Source organism: Chiloscyllium plagiosum, unplaced genomic scaffold (genome assembly GCF_037043375.1).
Source record: "Chiloscyllium plagiosum isolate Xiang-an unplaced genomic scaffold, Cpla_swu_hap1 HiC_scaffold_12, whole genome shotgun sequence".
NCBI lineage: Eukaryota > Metazoa > Chordata > Chondrichthyes > Orectolobiformes > Hemiscylliidae > Chiloscyllium > Chiloscyllium plagiosum.
The window spans coordinates 102955993-102978597 of record NW_028270150.1 but is presented as its reverse complement, the minus strand read 5'-3'; the positions used below and the strand labels follow the sequence as shown (position 1 = coordinate 102978597).

Below are 22605 nucleotides of genomic sequence, written 5' to 3'. Positions count from 1 at the left end.
TGGAGCTACGCTGTTGTGGCCATTACGGAGACTTGGATATCATAGGGGCAGGAATGGTTGTGGGATGTGTCAGCGTTTAGATGCTTTAAAAGGAATCGGGATGGGGAGAATAAAAGAGGTGGGGGAGTGGCATTGCTAATCAGGGATGGTATCACAACTGTATAAAAGGAGATTATCGAGGAGGGTTTATCTACAGAGTCAGTATTGGTGGAAGTCAGAAACAGGAAAGGAGCAGTCTCTTTATTGGGAGTTTTCTACAGGCCCCCCAGTAGCAGCAGTGCACAGAGGAGCAGATTGGGAGGCAGATTTTGGAAAGGTACAGAAGTAACAGGGTTATTGTCATGGGTGACTTCAACTTCCCTAATATTGATTGGAACCTCCTCAATGCAAATAAATTGAATGGAGCAGATTTTGTCAGATGTGTCCAGGAAGGGTTCCTGACTCAATATGCAGATAGGCCCACTAGAAGGGAGGCCATATTGGATTTGGTGCTTGGCAGCGAACCAGGTCAGGTGTCAGATCTCTCGATGGGACACCATTTTGGTCATAGTGATCACAACTCCCTGACCTTTACTATACTCATGGAGAGGGATAGGAGCAGATGGTATGGGAAAATATTTAATTGGGGGAGGGGGCATACAATGCTATTAAGCAGGAACTGAGGCACCTAAATTGGGGCACAGATGTTCTCAGGGAAATGCGCAACAGAAATGTGGAGGTTGTTTAGGAAGCACTTGCTGTGAGTGCTGGGTTTGTCTGTTTGGCAAGGAAGGGATGGTAGGGGAAGGAACCTTGGGTGACAAGGGTGTGGAACACCAAGTCAAGAGGAAGAAGGAAGCTTACTTAAGGTTGAGAAAGCAAGGATTAAAAGGGCTCCAGAGGGTTACAAGGTAGCCAGGAAGGAACTGAAGAATGGACTTAGGAGAGCTAGAAGGAGACATGAAAAAGCCTGCGCAGGTAGGATTAAGGCATTCTACACGTACGTGAGGAACAAGATGATAATCAGAGTGAGGGTAAGACCAATCAGAGATAATGGAGGGAACTTGTGCTTGGAGTCGGAGGATATAGGGGAGGTCTTTAATGAATACTTAGTTTCAGTATTCACTATTGAGAGGGACCTTGATGTTTGTGAGCAGAGCGTGAAACAGGCTGGTATTCTCGACCAGGTTGATGTTAAAAAGGAGGATGTGCTGAAAAGTTTGAAAATCATAAGGATGGATAAATCCCCTGGGCCAGATGGGATATATCCAAGATTTATACAGGAAGCAAGGGAAGAGATTGCTGCAACTTTGGCAATGATCTTTGCACCCTCACTGTCCACTGGAGTGGTAACAGATGATTGGATGGTGGCAAATGTTATTCCCTTGTTCAAGAAAGGGAATTGGGATAAGCCTGGGAATTATAAACCATTCAGTCTTACGTCTGTGGTGGGCAAAGTATTAGAGAGGATTCGGAGAGGCAGGATGTACGATTACTTGGAAAATCATAGTGTGATTAGAGATAGTCAGCATGGCTTTGAGGGAACAGGTCATGCCTCACAAACCTTATTAAATTCTTTGAGGATGTGAAAAAATGCATTGATGAAGGTAGAACAGTGCATGCAGCTACGTGGATTTTAGCAAGGCATTTGATAATGCTCCCCATGGTAGGCTCATTCTAAAAGTAAGGAGGTATGGGATACAGGGAAATTTGGCTGTCTGGATACAGAATTGACTGGCCCATAGATGACAGAAGATGGTGGTAGATGGAAAGTATTCAACCTGGAGCTCGGTGACCAGTGGTGTTCCATCGGGATCAATTCTGGGACCTCTGCTGTTTGTGATTTTTATAAATGACTTGGATGAGGAAGTGGAAGGGTGGGTTAGTAAGTTTGCCGATGACACAATGGTTGGTGGAGTGGTGGATAGCGTGGAGGGCAGTTGTAGGTTGCAATGGGACATTGACAGGGTACAGAGCTAGGCTGAGAAGTGGCAGATGAAGTTCATCCTGGGAAAGTGTGAAGTGATTCACTTTGGAAGGTCAAATTTGAATGCAGAATACAGGGTTAAAGGCAGGATTCTTGGCAGTGTAGAGGTATGGAGGGATCTTGGGGTCCATGTCCATGATCCCTCAAAAGTTGCCACCCAAGTTGATAGGGTTGTTAAGAAGGTGCATGGTGTATTGGCTTTCATTAGCAGGGGGATTGAGTTTAAGAGCCATGAGATTATGCTGCAGTACTATAGAGCCCTGGTTAGACCACACTTGGAGTATTGTGTTCAGTTCTGGTCACCTCAATATCAGAAGGATGTGGAAGCTTTAGAGAGGGTGCAGAGGAGATTTACCAGGATGCTGCCTGGACTGGAGGGCATGTCTTATGAAGAAATGTTGAGGGAGCTAAGACTTTTCTCATTGGAGCGAAGAAGGGTGAGAGGTGACTTGATGGATGTGTACAAGATGATGAGAGGAACAGATAGAGTAGATAGCCAGAGACATTTCCCCAGGGCAGAAATGGCTATCATGAGGGGGTATAATTTTAAGGTGATTGGAGGAAGGGTTGGGAGATGTCAGAGGTAGGTTCCTTACGCAGAGAGTGGTGGGTGTGTGGAATGCACTGCCAGCGGTGGTAGTAGGGGCAGAGACATTAGGGACATTTAAGCAACTCTTGGATAGGCAGATGGAAGATAGTACAATGAAGGGTATGTAAGTTAGGTTGATCCTCGAGTAGGATAAAAGGTCGGCACAACATTGAGGGCTGAAGGGCCTGTACTGTGCTGTACTGTTCTATGTTCTATCGACTATATCCATGTGCATCACATCAATCGCATTGCCCTCATGAACCTTCTCTGTTACCTCATTCGAAAAGCTCCAGCAATTTCCCTCCATGCACACATCAGTTTTCCAACAGTTGTCCATTTAATTATTAATTTTATCCCAGATTATTATTTTAATATGTTTCCCACACTGAACGTTGGCCTAAATGGGCTGTAGTTGCTAGAATTATCTTGACAACCTTTTCTGGACAAAGGTGTAATATTTAGGGTGTAAAGATCCTCAGACAACACCTTCCAAACATGGAGAAAGTGAGGTCTGCAGATGCTGGAGATCAAAGTTGAAACTTTATTGCTGGAACAGCACAGCAGGTCAGGCAGCATCCAGGGAACAGGAGATTCGACGTTTCGGGCACAGGCCCTCCTTCATTCCTGAAGAAGGGCCTGTGCCCGAAACGTCGAATCTCCTGTTCCCTGGATGCTGCCTGACCTGCTGTGCTGTTCCAGCAATAAAGTTTCAACCTTCCAAACATGACCACTTCCGTCTAGAAGGACAAGGGCAGAAGACCACCGCCTGCCAGTTTCCCTCTAAGCCACTCACCATCCTGACTTGGAAATATGTCACTGTTCCTTCACTATTGCTGGGTCAAAATTGTAGAACTCCCCCCCCAGGCCTTTCAGCACTGTGAGTCAACCCAGAGCGAGTGGACTGTAGTAGTTCAAGAAGGCAGCTCACCTCCACCTTCTGAATGGGCAACTAGGTCTGGGTAATTAATGCTGGCCCAGCCAGTGAAGTCCATAGCCTGCGCCCAAATCTTTAAAAAGCACACTACAGAGAGGTGGCAGAAATATCAAAGAATTGGTTTGCTTAGATATTAACATAGTACAGAAAACATTGTAGTCATTGCCTGGATCGCATTTGGTTCAAGTGTTAGTTATCCTGCCTGTACCTTAATACACTTCGAGGAGAAAGTGAGGACTGCAGATGCTGGAGGATCAGAGCTGAAAATGTGTTGCTGGAAAAGCGCAGCAGATCAGGCAGCATCCAAGGAGCAGGAGAATCGATGTTTCGGGCATGAGCCCTTCTTCAGGAATCCTGAAGAAGGGCTCATGCCCGAAACATCGATTCTCCTGCTCCTTGGATGCTGCCTGACCTGCTGCGCTTTTCCAGCAACACATTTTCAGCTCTGTACCTTAATACACCCAGTCCCATCACAGCCTTCCCTCCCAATAGTTTGCTATTGAATAACAACACCAGGGATTATCGAATTTTACTGTCCACAAGCAATGCTGCCAGATTCAGACAGATCATATCCTTGAGTAATATCATGTGAAGGAGACCAATTTCTGACATTGAGCACTGCCACAGAGGATTGGTTGGCTGGTGTTTTTCTTTCATTCGCACAATCCTTTGAGACACAATAAGCCCTCTATCCATGAGCAATGCCAGTGGTGGTCATCTGTAAGTCCATGTGGTTCCAATTGCAGAACACATTGTTTGTAGAACTCCCTGATTCGGTTTCAGGGTCTTAACACTTTTTTAAGCTGCCTGTGTTCAGTTTAATGGTTTTTACTTTAAATGTTTGATGGGACCAATTAATGATTATCCTGAAGCTCCGTTGAATTATCCAACAGGTTCTTTTAGTCGATGAAAATGGCAAAGGGTTTTGTGGAGGTACAATTCTGACTGAGACTTTGGTGGTGACTGCAGCTCATTGTCTGAACGAAACAGCAACCATCACTGCTGTTGTTGGTAACTATCCTTTCCTAAACTTCCTCTTTGATTTCCAATTTAAATAAACTCAATTTTACCAAGAAACAGTGAAGTAATTCTCCAATCTAAGAGTCTGTGATTTGCAAAATATTTAGACTATGTATTCTTCTGTTCACGAATTCATTCACATTTTGCCTCCAGTAGGGTATATTTCGCCTGAAGTGGCAATGCTCATGTTATACTATTCAATATGGCAGCAAGGGATAAACCAGGGAACAGTCTGTCTAACTTTAGTGATGGAGAAGCTATTGGGGCAGTTCTGAGGGCCAGACTTAATCTACGTTCAGAGAGGCAGAGATTAATCAAGAGGCTATTGGGGCAGTTCTGAGGGCCAGACTTAATCAGCGTGGCTTTGTTAAGGGGAGGTCATATAGGACCAACTCCATTGAATGTTTCAACATGGTGGCCAGATGTGTAGCTGAGGACAATGCTTGGACTTCAGCAAAGCTCTTGGTAAGGTCATATATGGGAGAGTGACAGCAGAGATAAGGAGTCCAAGGAAATTTGGCAAATTGGATCTGCAATTGGCTGAGTGACAGGAATCAGAGGGTGATGGCTGAGGGGAGTTTCTCCAGCTACAGTTCTGTGTGCAATGGGGTCCCACAGGGGTCAGTGTTGGGGCTCTTGTTGTTTGTGGTTTATATAAATGATTTACACTTGAATGTAGGAATGTTAGTCAGTAAGTTTGCTGATATAAAATCAATGGGGTGGTAAATAGTCAAGACGATAACCTTAAATTACAAGAAAATATAGACATTGGACAGGTGGACTGGTCAGCGGCAAATGGAATTCGATTTGGTTAAATGGGTGGCGATGCACTTGGGCAGGTCAAAACATGGCAAGAGGATGCATAATGAATGGTAGGACCCTGGGAAACACAAAGGAACAGAGAGATCTTGGTGTACACATCTAGTGGTCTCTTAAGGTATCAGTTGGATGAAGTGGTCAAAAAAGCATATTGTTATTTATCATTATCATACATGCCTTAATTAACTCAGGCATAAAGTTGAAGTGTTCAAGCACAGTGATGTTGTGCTGGAATTGTATAAATTGTTGGTCCCAATTAGAGTATTGTGTACAGTTCTGGAATTATCGGAGCATTGTTAAAGTTTCAGTCGAGACGGTAAATTTTAAAAGATATAAAAGCTTACTTAAAGGGATCAGCATTCTTCACTTTTTATCAGCGGAAGTTGGAGTGGGAGGAGTGACAGCAAGGACCAGTGACCTGATAGGAAGGTAAATTTGATAAGATATAAAGGTTTACTTCGTGTATAAGTGGAGCACACTGAGCAGGAGCGGACATGGGACTGCTGGGTAAGTGAGGTTTTATATTGAGGTGGCTACTTTACCCGAAACATTCCTCGGCTAGTATCTCCCACCCATCCTCCTCCTCTCACCAAGAAGAAAAGATTCTGTGTGCCGGATTGGTAAGGTGACTAGTTTCTTTTTAGTTTTTCAGTCGTCTTGTTGGGAGTTTAGAGGTTCAGGCAGTTGAATGTTCCTCCTGCAGAATGTGGGAGGTAAGGGTCACAATCAACGAGGTAAAAATAATGTCTGCAGATGCTGGAAACCAGATTCTGGATCAGTGGTGCTGGAAGAGCACAGCAATTCAGGCAGCATCCAAGGAGCAGCAAAATCGACGTTTCGGGCAAAAGCCCTTCATCAGGAATAAAGGCAGTGAGCCTGGAGCGTGGAGAGATAAGCTAGGGGAGGGCGGGGGTGGGGAGAGAGTAGCATGGAGTGCAATAGGTCAGTGGGGGGGGAGATGAAGGTGATAGGTCAGGGAGGAGAGGGTGGAGTGGATAGGTGGAAAAGGAGATTGGCAGGTAGCACAAGTCCGGACAAGTCATGGGGACAGTGCTGAGCTGAAAGTTTGGAACTAGGGTGAGGTGGGGGAAGGGGAAATGAGGAAACTGTTGAAGTCCACATTGATGCCCTGGGGTTGAAGTGTTCCGAGGTGGAAGATGAGGTGTTCTTCCTCCAGGCGTCTGGTGGTGAGGGAGCGGCGGTGAAGGAGGCCCAGGACCTCCATGTCCTCAGCAGAGTGGGAGGGGGAGTTGAAATGTTGAGCCACGGGGTGGTGTGGTTGATTGGTGCGGGTGTCCCGGAGATGTTCCCTAAAGCGCTCTGCTAGGAGGCGCCCAGTCTCCCCATTGTAGAGGAGACCGCATCGGGAGCAATGGATACAATAAATGATATTAGTGGATGTGTAGGTAAAACTTTGATGGATGTAGAAGGCTCCTTTAGGGCCTTGGAAGGAGGTGTGGGAGGAGGTGTGGGCGCAGGTTTTACAGTTCCTGCGGTGGCAGGGGAAAGTGCCAGGATGGGAGGGTGAGTTGTAGGGGGGCGTGGACCTGACCAGGTAGTCACGGAGGGAACGGTCTTTGTGGAAGGTGGAAAGGGGTGTGGAGGGAAATATATTCCTGGTGGTGGGGTCTGTTTGGAGGTGGTGGAAATGTCGGCGGATGATTTGGTTTATGCGAAGGTTGGTAGGGTGGAAGGTGAGCACCAGGGGCGTACTGTCCTTGTTGCGGTTGCTCGAAACATCGATTTCGCTGCTCCTTGGATGCTGCCTAAACTGCTGTGCTCTTCCAGCACCATTAATCCAGAAGGAGGTAAGGGTAACCACTAGTGTCCCTGGTAACTGCATCTGTGGGAAGTGAAACCAACTCCAGCTCCTCGGAAACCGTGTTAAGGAACTGGCGCTGGAGCTGGATGAACTTCGGATCATTCAGGAGGCGGAGTTGGTTATTGAGAGGAGTTACAGGGAGGTAGTCACACCTCAGGTACAAGAAAAAGGCAGATAGGTTACAGTCAGGGGACAGAAAGGGAACTGGCAGGCAGTGCAGGGATCCCCTGTGGCCGTAACCCTCAACAACAAATATACCATTTTGGATACTGTTGGTGGGGGGATCTTACCAGGTTAAGCAAGGGGGCACAGGGCTCTGGTGCAGAGTCTGTCTCTGTTGCTCATAAGAGAAGTGCATTGAGGAGCAGAGCATTAGTCATTGTGGACTCCATAGTTAGGAGGACAGAGAGGACGTTCTGTGGGAATGAGAGAGACTCACGGTTGATGCGTTGCCTCCCAGGTGCCAGGGTTCATGATATCTCTGATCGTGTTTTTGGGATCCTTGAGGTGGAGGGTAGCAGCCCCAAGTCTTGATCCACGTAGGCACCAATGACATAGGTAGAAGAGAGATGGGGATTTAAGGCAGACATTCAGGGAGCTAGGGTGGCTGTTTAGAGCGAGAGCAAACAGAGTTGTTGTCTCTGGTTTGTTACCCGTGCCACATGCTAGTGAGGTGAGGAATTGAGAGAGAGAGGAGTTCAACACATGGCTACAGGGATGGTACAGGAGGGAGGATTTGGTTTCCTGGATAAATGGGGCTCTTTCTGCGGTACAAACAGGATGGTCTTCACCTTCACCAGACGGGTACCAATATCCTGGAGGGGAAATTTGCTAATGCTCTTCAGGTGGGTTTAAACTAATTCAGCAGGGAGATGGGAACTGAAATTATAGTTCAAGTATATGGGAGGTTGAGAGTAGTGAGGTCAGAAATTAGGTTTCAAGGTTGCAAGAGGGCACTGGCAAGCAAGAATTTGGTTTGAAGTCTGTCTACTACAATGCCAGGAATATCCAGAATAAGGTGGGTGAACTTGTAGCATGGGTCGGTACCTGGGATTTCGATGTTGTGGCCATTTAGGAGACATGGATATAGCAGGCACAGGAATGGTTGTTGCAGGTTCCAGGATTTAGATGTTTCAGTAAAAACAGAGATGATAAAAGAGGGGGAGGTGTGGTATTGTTAGTCGAGGAGGTTTTGGTGGCAGAAAGGACTTTTGAGGACTTGTCTACTGTGGTAGTATCGGCTAAGATTAGAAACAGGAAAGGAGAGGGCACCCTGTTGGGAATTTTCCAGAGACCTCTGAATAGTGCCAGAGATGTAGAGGAAAGGATAGCAAAGATGATTCTGGATAGAAATGAGTGTGGCAGGGTAGTTGTTATGGGGGACTTTAGCTTCCCCAATATTGACTGGGAATTCTATAGTTCAAGTACTTTAGATGGGTCAGTTTTTATTCAATGTGTGCAGGAAGGTTTCCTAACACAGTATGTAGACAGGCCAACAAGGGGAGATGCCATATTGGATTCGGTACTAGAGAATGAACCTGGTCAGGTGTTAGATTTGGAGGTAGGTGAGCACTTTGGTGATAGTGACCACAATTCAGTTATGTTTGCTTTAGTGATGGAAAGGGATAGGTATATACTGCAGGGCAAGTGTTATAACGGGGGGAAAGGTAAATATAATGTGATCAGGCAAGATTTAGGTTGCGTAGGATGGGGAAGGAAACTGCAGGGGATGGGCACAATTGAAATGTGGAGCTTATTCAAGGAACAGCTACTGCGTGTCCTTGATAAGTATGTACCTGTCAGACAGAGAAGAAATGGTAGAGTGAGGTAGCCGTGGTTTACTAAAGAAGTTGAATCTCTTGTCAAGAGGAAGAAGGCGAGTTATGTTAGGATGAGACATGAAGGTTCAGTTAGGGCACTTGAGAGTTACAAGTTAGCCAGGAAAGACCTAAAGAGAGAGCTAAGAAGAACCAAGAGGGGATATGAAAGTCAATGCCAGATAGGATCAAGGAAAACCCTAAAGCTTTCTATTGGTATATCAGGAATAAAAGAATGATTGCAATAAGATTAGGGCCAATCAAGGACAGTAGTGGGACGTTGTGCATGGAGTCAGAGGTCATAGGGGAAGTGCAAAATGAATACTTTTTGTCAGTATTCACACTTGAAAAAGACAATGTGGTCAAGGAGAATACTGAGATACAGGCTACTAGACTGGATGGGATTGAAGTGTAGAAGGAGGAGGTGTTAACAATTCTGGAAAGTGTAAAGATAGATAAGTCCCCTGGGCCGGCTGGGATTTATCCTCAGATTGTCTCAGAAGCCAGGGAGGAGATTGCAGAGCCTTTGGCTTTGATCTTTATGTCGTCATTGTCTACAGGAATAGTGCCAGAAGACTGGAGGATAGCAAATGTTGTCCCCTTGTTCAAGAAGGGGAGTAGAGACAACCCTGGTAATTATAGACCAGGGAGCCTTACTTCAGTTGTAGGTAAAGTGTTGGAAAAGGTTATAAGAGATAAGATTTATAATCATCTGGAAAGGAATCAGTTGATTAGGGATAGTCAATGCGATTTTGTGAAGGGTAGGTTGTGCTTCACAAACCTTATTGAGTTCTTTGCGAACATAACCAAACAGGAGAACGATGGTAAAGTGGTTGATGTGGTGTATATGGATTTCAGTAACATACAGTTCCCCATGGTAGGCTATTGCACAAAATACGGAGACATGGCATTTAGCAATTTGAATCAGAAATAGGCTATCTGAAAGAATACAGAGTGGTGGTTGATGGGAAATATTCATCCTGGAGTTCAGTTACCAGTGGGGTACTACAAGGATCTGTTTTGGGGTCCACTGTTGGTTTGTCATTTATATAAATGACCTGAATGAGGGTGTAAAAGGATGGGTTAGTAAATTTACAGTTGAGATTGAGGTCAGTAGAGTTGTGGATAGTGACGAAGGATGTTATAGGTTAACGAGAGACTTAGATAAACTGTAGGGCTAGGCTGAGTAGTGGCAAATGGAATTTAATGCAGAAAAGTGTGAGGTGATTCACTTTGGAAGGAGCAACTGGAATGCAGAGTGATGAACAGAGAGATCTCAATGTCCATGTACATAGATCCCTGAAAGTTACCACCCAGGTTGATAGGGTTGTCAAGACGGCATACGGTGTGTTAGCTTTTGTTACTGGAGGGAATGAGTTTCGGATCTACGATGTCATGCTGCAGTTGCAAAAGACACTGGTAAGGCCGCATCTGGAGTATTACATTCAGTTCTGGTCACTGCATTATAGGAAGGATGTGGAAACTTTGGAAAGAGTTCAGACAAGATTTACTAGGATGTTGCCTGGTAGGACACACAGTACAGCACTAAACTGGCAACCATTTAGTAATAAACTGAAATGAACTGTTGCCCTCACAGGCCAACAATAAACTGTAATAATCTGCTAACCACATAGATTAGATATACACTGTAATAAGCAGATGCCCACACTGGTCAGTGATAAACTGTAGTAAATGGCTGACCACACAGAATAATACTAAACGACCGCTCCCATGGAACAGTAATAAACAGTACAATAACTGCTACCCATGAACGACAGTAATAAACAGTACAATAACTGCTACCCACGCAGGTCAGTAATAAACAATACAACAACTGCTAACAACTCAGGTCAGTAATAAACAGTACGATAACTGCTTCCCACACACTTCAATAATAAACTGGACAATGACAGCTACCAACACAGGTCAGTAATAAACAGTACAATACCTGCTACCCACTCAGATCAGTAATAAACAGTACAATAACTGCTACCCTCACAGGTCAGTAAAAAACATAACGATAACTGCTACCCACACAGGTCAGTAATAACCAGTACAATAACTGCTACCCACACAGGTCAGTAATAAACTGCAATAAACTGCTACCCAGGCAGAAGTAATGAACTGCACAAAAACTGCTACCCAGACAGGTGAGTAGTAAACAGTAGAAATACTGCTACCCACACAGGTCAGTAATAAACTGCAATAAACTGCTACCCAGACAATAGTAATGGACTGTACAAGAACTGCTACCCACACAGGTCAGTAATAAACAGGACAATAACTGCGACCCACGCCGGTCAGTAATAATCTGCTACCAAGAGAGGTAATGAACAGTTTACTAACGGCTACCCACACAGGTCAGTAATAAATAGTACAATAACTGCTACCCACGCAGGTCAGTAATAAACTGCTACTCATGCAGGTCAGTAATAAACAGTACAATAACTGCTACCCAGACAGGTCAGTAATAAACAGTACAATAACTGCTACTCATGCAGGTCAGTAATAAACAGTACAATAACTGCTACCAACGTAGGTCAGTAATAAACAGTACAATAACTGCTGCCCATACACGTCAGTAATAAACTGCTACCCAGACAGGTCAGTAATAAACAGTACAATAACTGCTACCCAGACAGGTCAGTAATAAACAGTACAATAACTGCTACCCAGACAGGTCAGTAATAAACTGCTACCCACCCAGGTCAGAAATAAACAGTACAATAACTGCTACCCACTCAGATAAGTAATAATCAGTACAATAACTGCTATCCACACACGTCAGTAATAAACAGTACAAGAACTGCTACCCACGAGGTCAGTAATAAACAATACAATAACTGCTAACCACTCAGGTCAGTAATAAACAGTACGATAACTGCTACCCACACAGGTCATTAATAAACAGTACAATAACTGCTACCCACTCAGATCAGTAATAAACAGCACAATAACTGCTGACCAGACAGGTCTGTAATAAACTGCAATAAACTGCTACCCAGGCAGGAGTAATGAACTGTACAATAACTGCTACCCCGACAGGTCAGTAATAAACAGTACAATAACTGCGACCCACGCCGGTCAGTAATAATCTGCTACCAAGAGAGGTAATGAACTGTTACCCACACTACCCACGGCTACCCACACAGGTCAGTAATAAATAGTACAATACTGCTACCCACACAGGTCTGTAATAAACTGCAATAAACTGCTACCTAGGCAGGAGTAATAAACTGTACAATAACTGCTACCCTCACAGGTCAGTAAAATACATAACGATAACTGCTACCCACACAGGTCAGGAATAACCAGTACAATAACTACTACCCAGACAGGTCTGTAATAAACTGCAATAACTGCTCCCCAGGCAGGAGTAATGAACTGTACAATAACTGCTACCCCGACAGGTCAGTAATAAACAGTACAATAACTGCGACCCACGCCGGTCAGTAATAATCTGCTACCAAGAGAGGTAATGAACTGTTTACTAACGGCTACCCACACAGGTCAGTAATAAATAGTACAATAACTGCTACACATGCAGGTCAGTAATAAATGGCTACCCACTCAGGTCAGTAATAAACAGTACAATAACTGCTACTCACGGATGTCAGTAATAGACTGCTACCCACCCAGGTCAGTAATAAACAGGACAATAACTGCGACTCACAGAGGTCAGCAATAAACAGTACAATAACTGCTACGCACTCAGATAAGTAATAAACAGTACAATAACTGCTATCCACGAGTTTCAGTAATAAACAGTACAATAACTGCTACCCACGCAGGTCAGTAATAAACAATACAATAACTGCTAACCACTCAGGTCAGTAATAAACAGTACGATAACTGCTACCCACACAGGTCAGTAATAAACAGTACAATGACAGCTACCCACACAGGTCAGTAATAAACAGTGCAATTACTGCTACCCACTCAGATCAGTAATAAACAGCACAATAACTGCTACCCTCACAGGTCAGTAAAACACATAACAATAACTGCTACCCACACAGGTCAGTAATAAACAGTACAATAACTGCTACCCACGCAGGTCAGTAATTAACTGCTACGCAAACAGGTCATTCATAAACAGTACCATAACGCCTACCCACACACTTCAATAATAAACTCTAATAAACTGCTACACAGACAGATCAGTGATAAACAGTACAACAACTGCTACTCACTCAGGTCAGTAATAAATTGCAAGAAACTGCTACCCAGATGGGAGTTATGAACTGCACAAAAACTGCTACCCAGACAGGTGAGTAGTAAACAGTAGAAATACTGCTACCCACACAGGTCAGTAATAAACTGCAATAAACTGACCCAGACAATAGTAATGAACTGTACAAGAACTGCTACCCACACAGGTCAGTAATAAACAGGACAATAACTGTGACCCACGCCGGTCAGTAATAATCTGCTACCAAGAGAGGAAACGAACTGTTCAATAACGGCTTCCCACACAGCTCAGTAATAAACAGTACAATACCTGCTACCCACGCAGGTCAGTAATAAACTGCTACCCACTCAGGTCAGTAATAAACAATACAATAACTGCTACCCATGAACATCAGTAATAAACAGTACAATAACGGCTACCCAGACAGGTCAGTAATAAACAGTACAATAACTGCTACCCACTCAGGTCAGTAATAAACAGTAGAATAACTGCTACTCACTCAGATCAGTAATAATCTACTACCAAGAGAAGTAACGAACTGTTCGATAACGGCTACCCACACAGCTCAGTAATAAACAGTACAATACCTGCTACCCACGCAGGTCAGTAATAAACTGCTACCCACTCAGGTCAGTAATAAACAGTACAATAACTGCTACCCATCCTGGTCAGTAATAAACTGCTACCCACCCAGGTCAGAAATAAACAGGACATAACTGCGACTCACACAGGTCAGTAATAAACAGTACAATACCTGCTACCCACTCAGATAAGTAATAAGCAGTACAATAACTGCTATCCACACACATCAGTAATAAACAGTACAATAACTGCTACCCACGCAGGTCAGTAATAAACAATACAATAACTGGTAACCACTCAGGTCAGTAATAAACAGTACAATAACTGCTACCCACACAGGTCATTAATAAACAGTACAATAACTGCTACCCACTCAGATCAGTAATAAACAGCACAATAACTGCTAACCAGATAGGTCAGTAATAAACAGTACAATAACTGCTACCATGCAGGTCAGTAATAAACTGCAATAAACTGCTACCCAGACAATAGTAATGAACTGTACAAGAACTGCTACCCACACAGGTCAGTAATAAACAGGACAATAACTGCGACCCACTCAGATCAGTAATACACAGTACAATAACGGCTACCCACGAAGGTCAGTAATAAACAGTACAATAACTGCTACCTACTCAGATCAGTAATAAACAGTACAATAACTGATACCCATACAGGTCAGTAATTAACTGCTACGCAAACACGTCAGTAATAAACAGTACCATAACGCCTACCCACACACTTCAATAATAAACTGTAATAAACTGCTAACCAGACAGATCAGTAATAAACAGTAAAATAACTGCGACCCACTCAGATCAGTAATAAATAGTACAATAACGGCTACCCACACAGGTCAGTAATAAACAATACAATAACTGCTACCCACACAGGTCAGTAATAAACAGGACAACAACTGCTACCCAAAAAGGTCAGTAATAAACAGTACAATAACTGCTGCCCACACAGGTCAGTAATAAAATGTTTCCACTCAGGTCTGTATTAAACAGTACAATATCTGCTATCCACACAGGTCAGTAATAAACAGTACAATAACTGCTACCCACTCAGATCAGTAATAAACAGTATCATAACTGCTCCCCAGACAGGTCAGTAATAAACAGTACAATAACTGCTACCATGCAGGTCAATAATAAACAGTGAAATAAGTGCTACCATGCAGGTCAGTAATAAACTACTACCCAGACAGGTCAGTACTAAACAGTATAGTGACTGCTACCCACTCAGATCAGTAATAAACAGTACGATAACTGTTACCCACACAGGTCAGTAATAAACAGTACAATGACAGCTACCCACACAGGTCAGTAATAAACAGTACAATAACTGCTACCTCACAGGTCAGTAAAAAACATAACGATAACTGCTACCCACACAGGTCAGTAATAACCAGTACAATAACTGCTACCCACACAGGACTGTAATAAACTGCAATAAACTGCTACCCAGGCAGGAGTAATGAACTGTACAATAACGGCTACCCCGACAGGTCAGTAATAAACAGTACAATAACTGCTACCCACACAGGTCATTAATAAACAGTACAATAACTGCTACCCACTCAGATCAGTAATAAACAGCACAATAACTGCTAACCAGATAGGTCAGTAATAAACAGTACAATAACTGCTACCATGCAGGTCAGTAATAAACTGCAATAAACTGCTACCCAGACAATAGTAATGAACTGTACAAGAACTGCTACCCACACAGGTCAGTAATAAACAGTACAATAACTGCTACCATGCAGGTCAATAATAAACAGTGAAATAAGTGCTACCATGCAGGTCAGTAATAAACTACTACCCAGACAGGTCAGTACTAAACAGTATAGTGACTGCTACCCACTCAGATCAGTAATAAACAGTACGATAACTGTTACCCACACAGGTCAGTAATAAACAGTACAATGACAGCTACCCACACAGGTCAGTAATAAACAGTACAATAACTGCTACCTCACAGGTCAGTAAAAAACAGAACGATAACTGCTACCCACACAGGTCAGTAATAACCAGTACAATAACTGCTACCCACACAGGACTGTAATAAACTGCAATAAACTGCTACCCAGGCAGGAGTAATGAACTGTACAATAACGGCTACCCCGACAGGTCAGTAATAAACAGTACAATAACTGCTACCCACACAGGTCATTAATAAACAGTACAATAACTGCTACCCACTCAGATCAGTAATAAACAGCACAATAACTGCTAACCAGATAGGTCAGTAATAAACAGTACAATAACTGCTACCATGCAGGTCAGTAATAAACTGCAATAAACTGCTACCCAGACAATAGTAATGAACTGCACAAAAACTGCTACCCAGACAGGTGAGTAGTAAACAGTAGAAATACTGCTACCCACACAGGTCAGTAATAAACTGCAATAAACTGACCCAGACAATAGTAATGAACTGTACAAGAACTGCTACGCACACAGGTCAGTAATAAACAGGACAATAACTGTGACCCACGCCGGTCAGTAATAATCTGCTACCAAGAGAGGAAACGAACTGTTCAATAACGGCTTCCCACACAGCTCAGTAATAAACAGTACAATACCTGCTACCCACGCAGGTCAGTAATAAACTGCTACCCACTCAGGTCAGTAATAAACAATACAATAACTGCTACCCATGAACATCAGTAATAAACAGTACAATAACGGCTACCCAGACAGGTCAGTAATAAACAGTACAATAACTGCTACCCACTCAGGTCAGTAATAAACAGTAGAATAACTGCTACTCACTCAGATCAGTAATAATCTACTACCAAGAGAAGTAACGAACTGTTCGATAACGGCTACCCACACAGCTCAGTAATAAACAGTACAATACCTGCTACCCACGCAGGTCAGTAATAAACTGCTACCCACTCAGGTCAGTAATAAACAGTACAATAACTGCTACCCATCCTGGTCAGTAATAAACTGCTACCCACCCAGGTCAGAAATAAACAGGACATAACTGCGACTCACACAGGTCAGTAATAAACAGTACAATACCTGCTACCCACTCAGATAAGTAATAAGCAGTACAATAACTGCTATCCACACACATCAGTAATAAACAGTACAATAACTGCTACCCACGCAGGTCAGTAATAAACAATACAATAACTGGTAACCACTCAGGTCAGTAATAAACAGTACGATAACTGCTACCCACACAGGTCATTAATAAACAGTACAATAACTGCTACCCACTCAGATCAGTAATAAACAGCACAATAACTGCTAACCAGATAGGTCAGTAATAAACAGTACAATAACTGCTACCATGCAGGTCAGTAATAAACTGCAATAAACTGCTACCCAGACAATAGTAATGAACTGTACAAGAACTGCTACCCACACAGGTCAGTAATAAACAGGACAATAACTGCGACCCACTCAGATCAGTAATACACAGTACAATAACGGCTACCCACGAAGGTCAGTAATAAACAGTACAATAACTGCTACCTACTCAGATCAGTAATAAACAGTACAATAACTGATACCCATACAGGTCAGTAATTAACTGCTACGCAAACACGTCAGTAATAAACAGTACCATAACGCCTACCCACACACTTCAATAATAAACTGTAATAAACTGCTAACCAGACAGATCAGTAATAAACAGTAAAATAACTGCGACCCACTCAGATCAGTAATAAATAGTACAATAACTGCTACCCACACAGGTCAGTAATAAACAATACAATAACTGCTACCCACACAGGTCAGTAATAAACAGGACAACAACTGCTACCCAAAAAGGTCAGTAATAAACAGTACAATAACTGCTGCCCACACAGGTCAGTAATAAAATGTTTCCACTCAGGTCTGTATTAAACAGTACAATATCTGCTATCCACACAGGTCAGTAATAAACAGTACAATAACTGCTACCCACTCAGATCAGTAATAAACAGTATCATAACTGCTCCCCAGACAGGTCAGTAATAAACAGTACAATAACTGCTACCATGCAGGTCAATAATAAACAGTGAAATAAGTGCTACCATGCAGGTCAGTAATAAACTACTACCCAGACAGGTCAGTACTAAACAGTATAGTGACTGCTACCCACTCAGATCAGTAATAAACAGTACGATAACTGTTACCCACACAGGTCAGTAATAAACAGTACAATGACAGCTACCCACACAGGTCAGTAATAAACAGTACAATAACTGCTACCTCACAGGTCAGTAAAAAACATAACGATAACTGCTACCCACACAGGTCAGTAATAACCAGTACAATAACTGCTACCCACACAGGACTGTAATAAACTGCAATAAACTGCTACCCAGGCAGGAGTAATGAACTGTACAATAACGGCTACCCCGACAGGTCAGTAATAAACAGTACAATAACTGCTACCCACACAGGTCATTAATAAACAGTACAATAACTGCTACCCACTCAGATCAGTAATAAACAGCACAATAACTGCTAACCAGATAGGTCAGTAATAAACAGTACAATAACTGCTACCATGCAGGTCAGTAATAAACTGCAATAAACTGCTACCCAGACAATAGTAATGAACTGTACAAGAACTGCTACCCACACAGGTCAGTAATAAACAGGACAATAACTGCGACCCACTCAGATCAGTAATACACAGTACAATAACGGCTACCCACGAAGGTCAGTAATAAACAGTACAATAACTGCTACCTACTCAGATCAGTAATAAACAGTACAATAACTGATACCCATACAGGTCAGTAATTAACTGCTACGCAAACACGTCAGTAATAAACAGTACCATAACGCCTACCCACACACTTCAATAATAAACTGTAATAAACTGCTAACCAGACAGATCAGTAATAAACAGTAAAATAACTGCGACCCACTCAGATCAGTAATAAATAGTACAATAACTGCTACCCACACAGGTCAGTAATAAACAATACAATAACTGCTACCCACACAGGTCAGTAATAAACAGGACAACAACTGCTACCCAAAAAGGTCAGTAATAAACAGTACAATAACTGCTGCCCACACAGGTCAGTAATAAAATGTTTCCACTCAGGTCTGTATTAAACAGTACAATATCTGCTATCCACACAGGTCAGTAATAAACAGTACAATAACTGCTACCCACTCAGATCAGTAATAAACAGTATCATAACTGCTCCCCAGACAGGTCAGTAATAAACAGTACAATAACTGCTACCATGCAGGTCAATAATAAACAGTGAAATAAGTGCTACCATGCAGGTCAGTAATAAACTACTACCCAGACAGGTCAGTACTAAACAGTATAGTGACTGCTACCCACTCAGATCAGTAATAAACAGTACGATAACTGTTACCCACACAGGTCAGTAATAAACAGTACAATGACAGCTACCCACACAGGTCAGTAATAAACAGTACAATAACTGCTACCTCACAGGTCAGTAAAAAACATAACGATAACTGCTACCCACACAGGTCAGTAATAACCAGTACAATAACTGCTACCCACACAGGACTGTAATAAACTGCAATAAACTGCTACCCAGGCAGGAGTAATGAACTGTACAATAACTGCTACCCCGACAGGTCAGTAATAAACAGTACAATAACTGCTACCCACGCAGGTCAGTAATTAACTGCTACGCAAACAGGTCAGTAATAAACAGTACCATAACGCCTACCCACACACTTCAATAATAAACTGTAATAAACTGCTACACAGACAGATCAGTAATAAACAGTAAAACAACTGCTACTCACTCAGGTCAGTAATAAACTGCAAGACACTGCTACCCAGACGGGAGTAATGAACTGCACAAAAACTGCTACCTAGACAGGTGAGTAGTAAACAGTAGAAATACTGCTACCCACACAGGTCAGTAATAAACTGCAATAAACTGCTACCCAGACAATAGTAATGAACTGTTTCAGAACTGCTACCCACACAGGTCAGTAATAAACAGGACAATAACTGCGACCCATGCCGATCAATAATAATCTGCTACCAAGAGAGGTAACGAACTGTTCAATAACGGCTACCCACACAGCTCAGTAATAAACAGTACAACGCCTGCTACCCACGCAGGTCAGTAATAAACTGCTACCCACTCAGGTCAGTAATAAACAGTGCAATAAATGCTACCCATGCAAGTCAGTAATACACAGTAGAAAAACTGCTATCCAAGCAGGTCAGTAATAAACTGTAAAAAACCGCTACACACTCACGACAGTAATAAACAGTACAATAACTGCTACCCACTCAGGACAGTAATAAACAGTACAATAACTGCTACACACTCAGGTCTGCAATAAACTCTGCAATAACAGCTACCCACGCAGGTCAGTAATAAACAGTACATTAACTCCTACCCACACAGGTCAGGAATAAATAGGACAATAACTGCGACCCAATCAGATCAGTAATAAACAGTACAATAAATGCTCCCCACACAGGTCTGTTATAAACAGTACAATAACTGCTACCCACTACGATTAGCAATAAACTGCTACACACTCAGATCAGTAATAAACAGTACAATAACTGCTACCCACGCAGGTCAGTAATAAACAGTACAATAAATGCGACCCACACAGATCAGTAATAAACAGTACAATAACTGCTACCCACTCAGATCAGTAATAAATAGTACAATAACTGCTACGCACACAGGTCAGTTATAAACAGTACAATAACTGCGAACCACTCGGTTAAGTAATAAACAATACAATAACTGCTACCCACGCAGGTCAGAAATAAACAGTACAATAACTGCGACCAACTCAGATCAGTAACAAACAGTTCAATCACTGCGACCCACGCAGGTCAATAATAAACAGTGCAATAACTGCTACCCACTCGGATCAGTAATAAACAGTGCAAAACTGCTACCCACGCAGGTCAGTAATAAATAGTACAATATCTGCTACCCGCTCAGATCAGTAATAAACAGTAAAATAACTGCTACCCACACAGTTCAATAATAAACAGTACAATACCTTCTACCCACACAAGTCAGTAATAAACAGTACAAATCTGTGACCCACGCAGGTCAGTAATAAACTGCTACCCATTCAGGTCAGTAATAAACAATACAGTAACTGCTACCCACGAACGACAGTAATAAACAGTGCAATAACTGCTACACACTCAGAGCAGTAATAAAATCCTATCCAATCAGATCAGAAATAAACAGTACAATAGCTGCTACCCACGCAGGTCAGTAATAAACTGCTACCCAGACAGTTCAGTAATAAACAGTATAATAACTGCTACCCACGCAGGTAAGTAATAAACTGTAATAAACTGCTACACTCTGAGGTCTGTAATAAACAACACAATAACTGCTAACCCACTCAAGGTCTGTAATAAACAGTACAATAACTGCCACCCACACAGGTCAGTAATAAACAGCACGATAACTGCTACCCACTCAGATCTGTAATAAACAGTACAATAACTGCTACACACACAGGTCAGTAATAACCAGTACAATAACTGCTATCAGTAATAAACTGCTACCCACTCGGGTCAGTAATAAACAGTACAATAACTGCTACCCACGAACGTCAGTAATAAACAGTGAAATAACTGCTACCAACGCAAGTCAGTAACAAACAGTACAATAGCTGGTACCCACACAGGTCAGTAATAAACAGTACAATAACTGCTACCCACACAGGTCAGTAATAAACATTACAAACACTGCTACCGACACAGGTCAGTAAAAAACAGGACAATAACTGCTACCCACTCAGATCAGTAATAAACAGGACAATAACTGCTACCCACACAGGTCAGTAAAAAACAGTACAATGACTGCTACCCACACAGGTCAGTAATAAACTGCTATCCACTCAGGTCAGTAATACAGAGTACAATAACCGCTACCCACACAAGTCAGTAATAAACAAAACAATGACTGGTACCCACACAGGACAGTAAGAACCAGAACAATAACTGCTACCAACGTAGGTCAGTAATAAACTGCCAACCATTTAGGTCAGTAATAACCAGTACAATAAGTGGTACCCACGCAGGTCAGTAATAAACAATACAATAACTGCTACCCACTCAGATCAGTAATAAATAGTACAATAACTGCTACCCTTACAGGTCAGTAATAAACAGTACAATAACTGCGACCCAGGCAGGTCAGTAATAAACAGTACAATAACTGCGACCCACTCAGATCAGTAATAAACAGTTCAATAACTGCTACCCACGCAGGTCAGTAATAAACAATACAATAACTGCGACCCACTCAGAGCAGTAATAAACAGTTCAATAACTGCTACCCACGCAGGTCAGTAATAAACAGTGCAATAACTGCTACGCACTCAGATCAGAAATAAACAGTGCAATAACCGCTACCCACTCAGATCAGTAATAAACAGTACAATAGCTGCTACCCACACAACTCAGTAATAAACAGTACAATAACTGCTACCGACGCAGGTCAGTAATAAACAGCTACCCACTCAGGTCAGTAATAAACAATACAGTAACTGCTACCCATGAACGACAGTAATAAACAGTACAATAACTGCTACCTCACAGGTCAGTAAAAATCATAACGATAACTGCTACCCACACAGGTCAGTAATAAACAGTACAATAACTGCTACCCACGCAGGTCAGTAATTAACTGCTACGCAAACAGGTCAGTAATAAACAGTACCATAACGCCTACCCACACACTTCAATAATAAACTGTAATAAACTGCTACACAGACAGATCAGTAATAAACAGTAAAACAACTGCTACTCACTCAGGTCAGGAATAAACTGCAAGAAACTACTACTCAGACGGGAGTAATGAACTGCACAAAAACTGCTACCCAGACAGGTGAGTAGTAAACAGTAGAAAT

At 42.6% G+C, this 22605-nt stretch overlaps 1 protein-coding gene across 2 annotated transcripts in view; it reads left to right on the top strand.

The window, feature by feature from the left end:
* The window catches only part of LOC122554899 (coagulation factor X-like), a 152447-nt gene that overhangs the window by 26921 nt on the left and 102921 nt on the right, over positions 1 to 22605 (top strand). For both annotated transcript variants that reach the window (XM_087993130.1, XM_087993129.1), the window contains one exon: positions 4383 to 4500. In XM_087993130.1, the coding sequence (XP_087849256.1) occupies positions 4383 to 4500 (118 nt within the window). The remainder of the gene's footprint in view (positions 1 to 4382; positions 4501 to 22605) is intronic.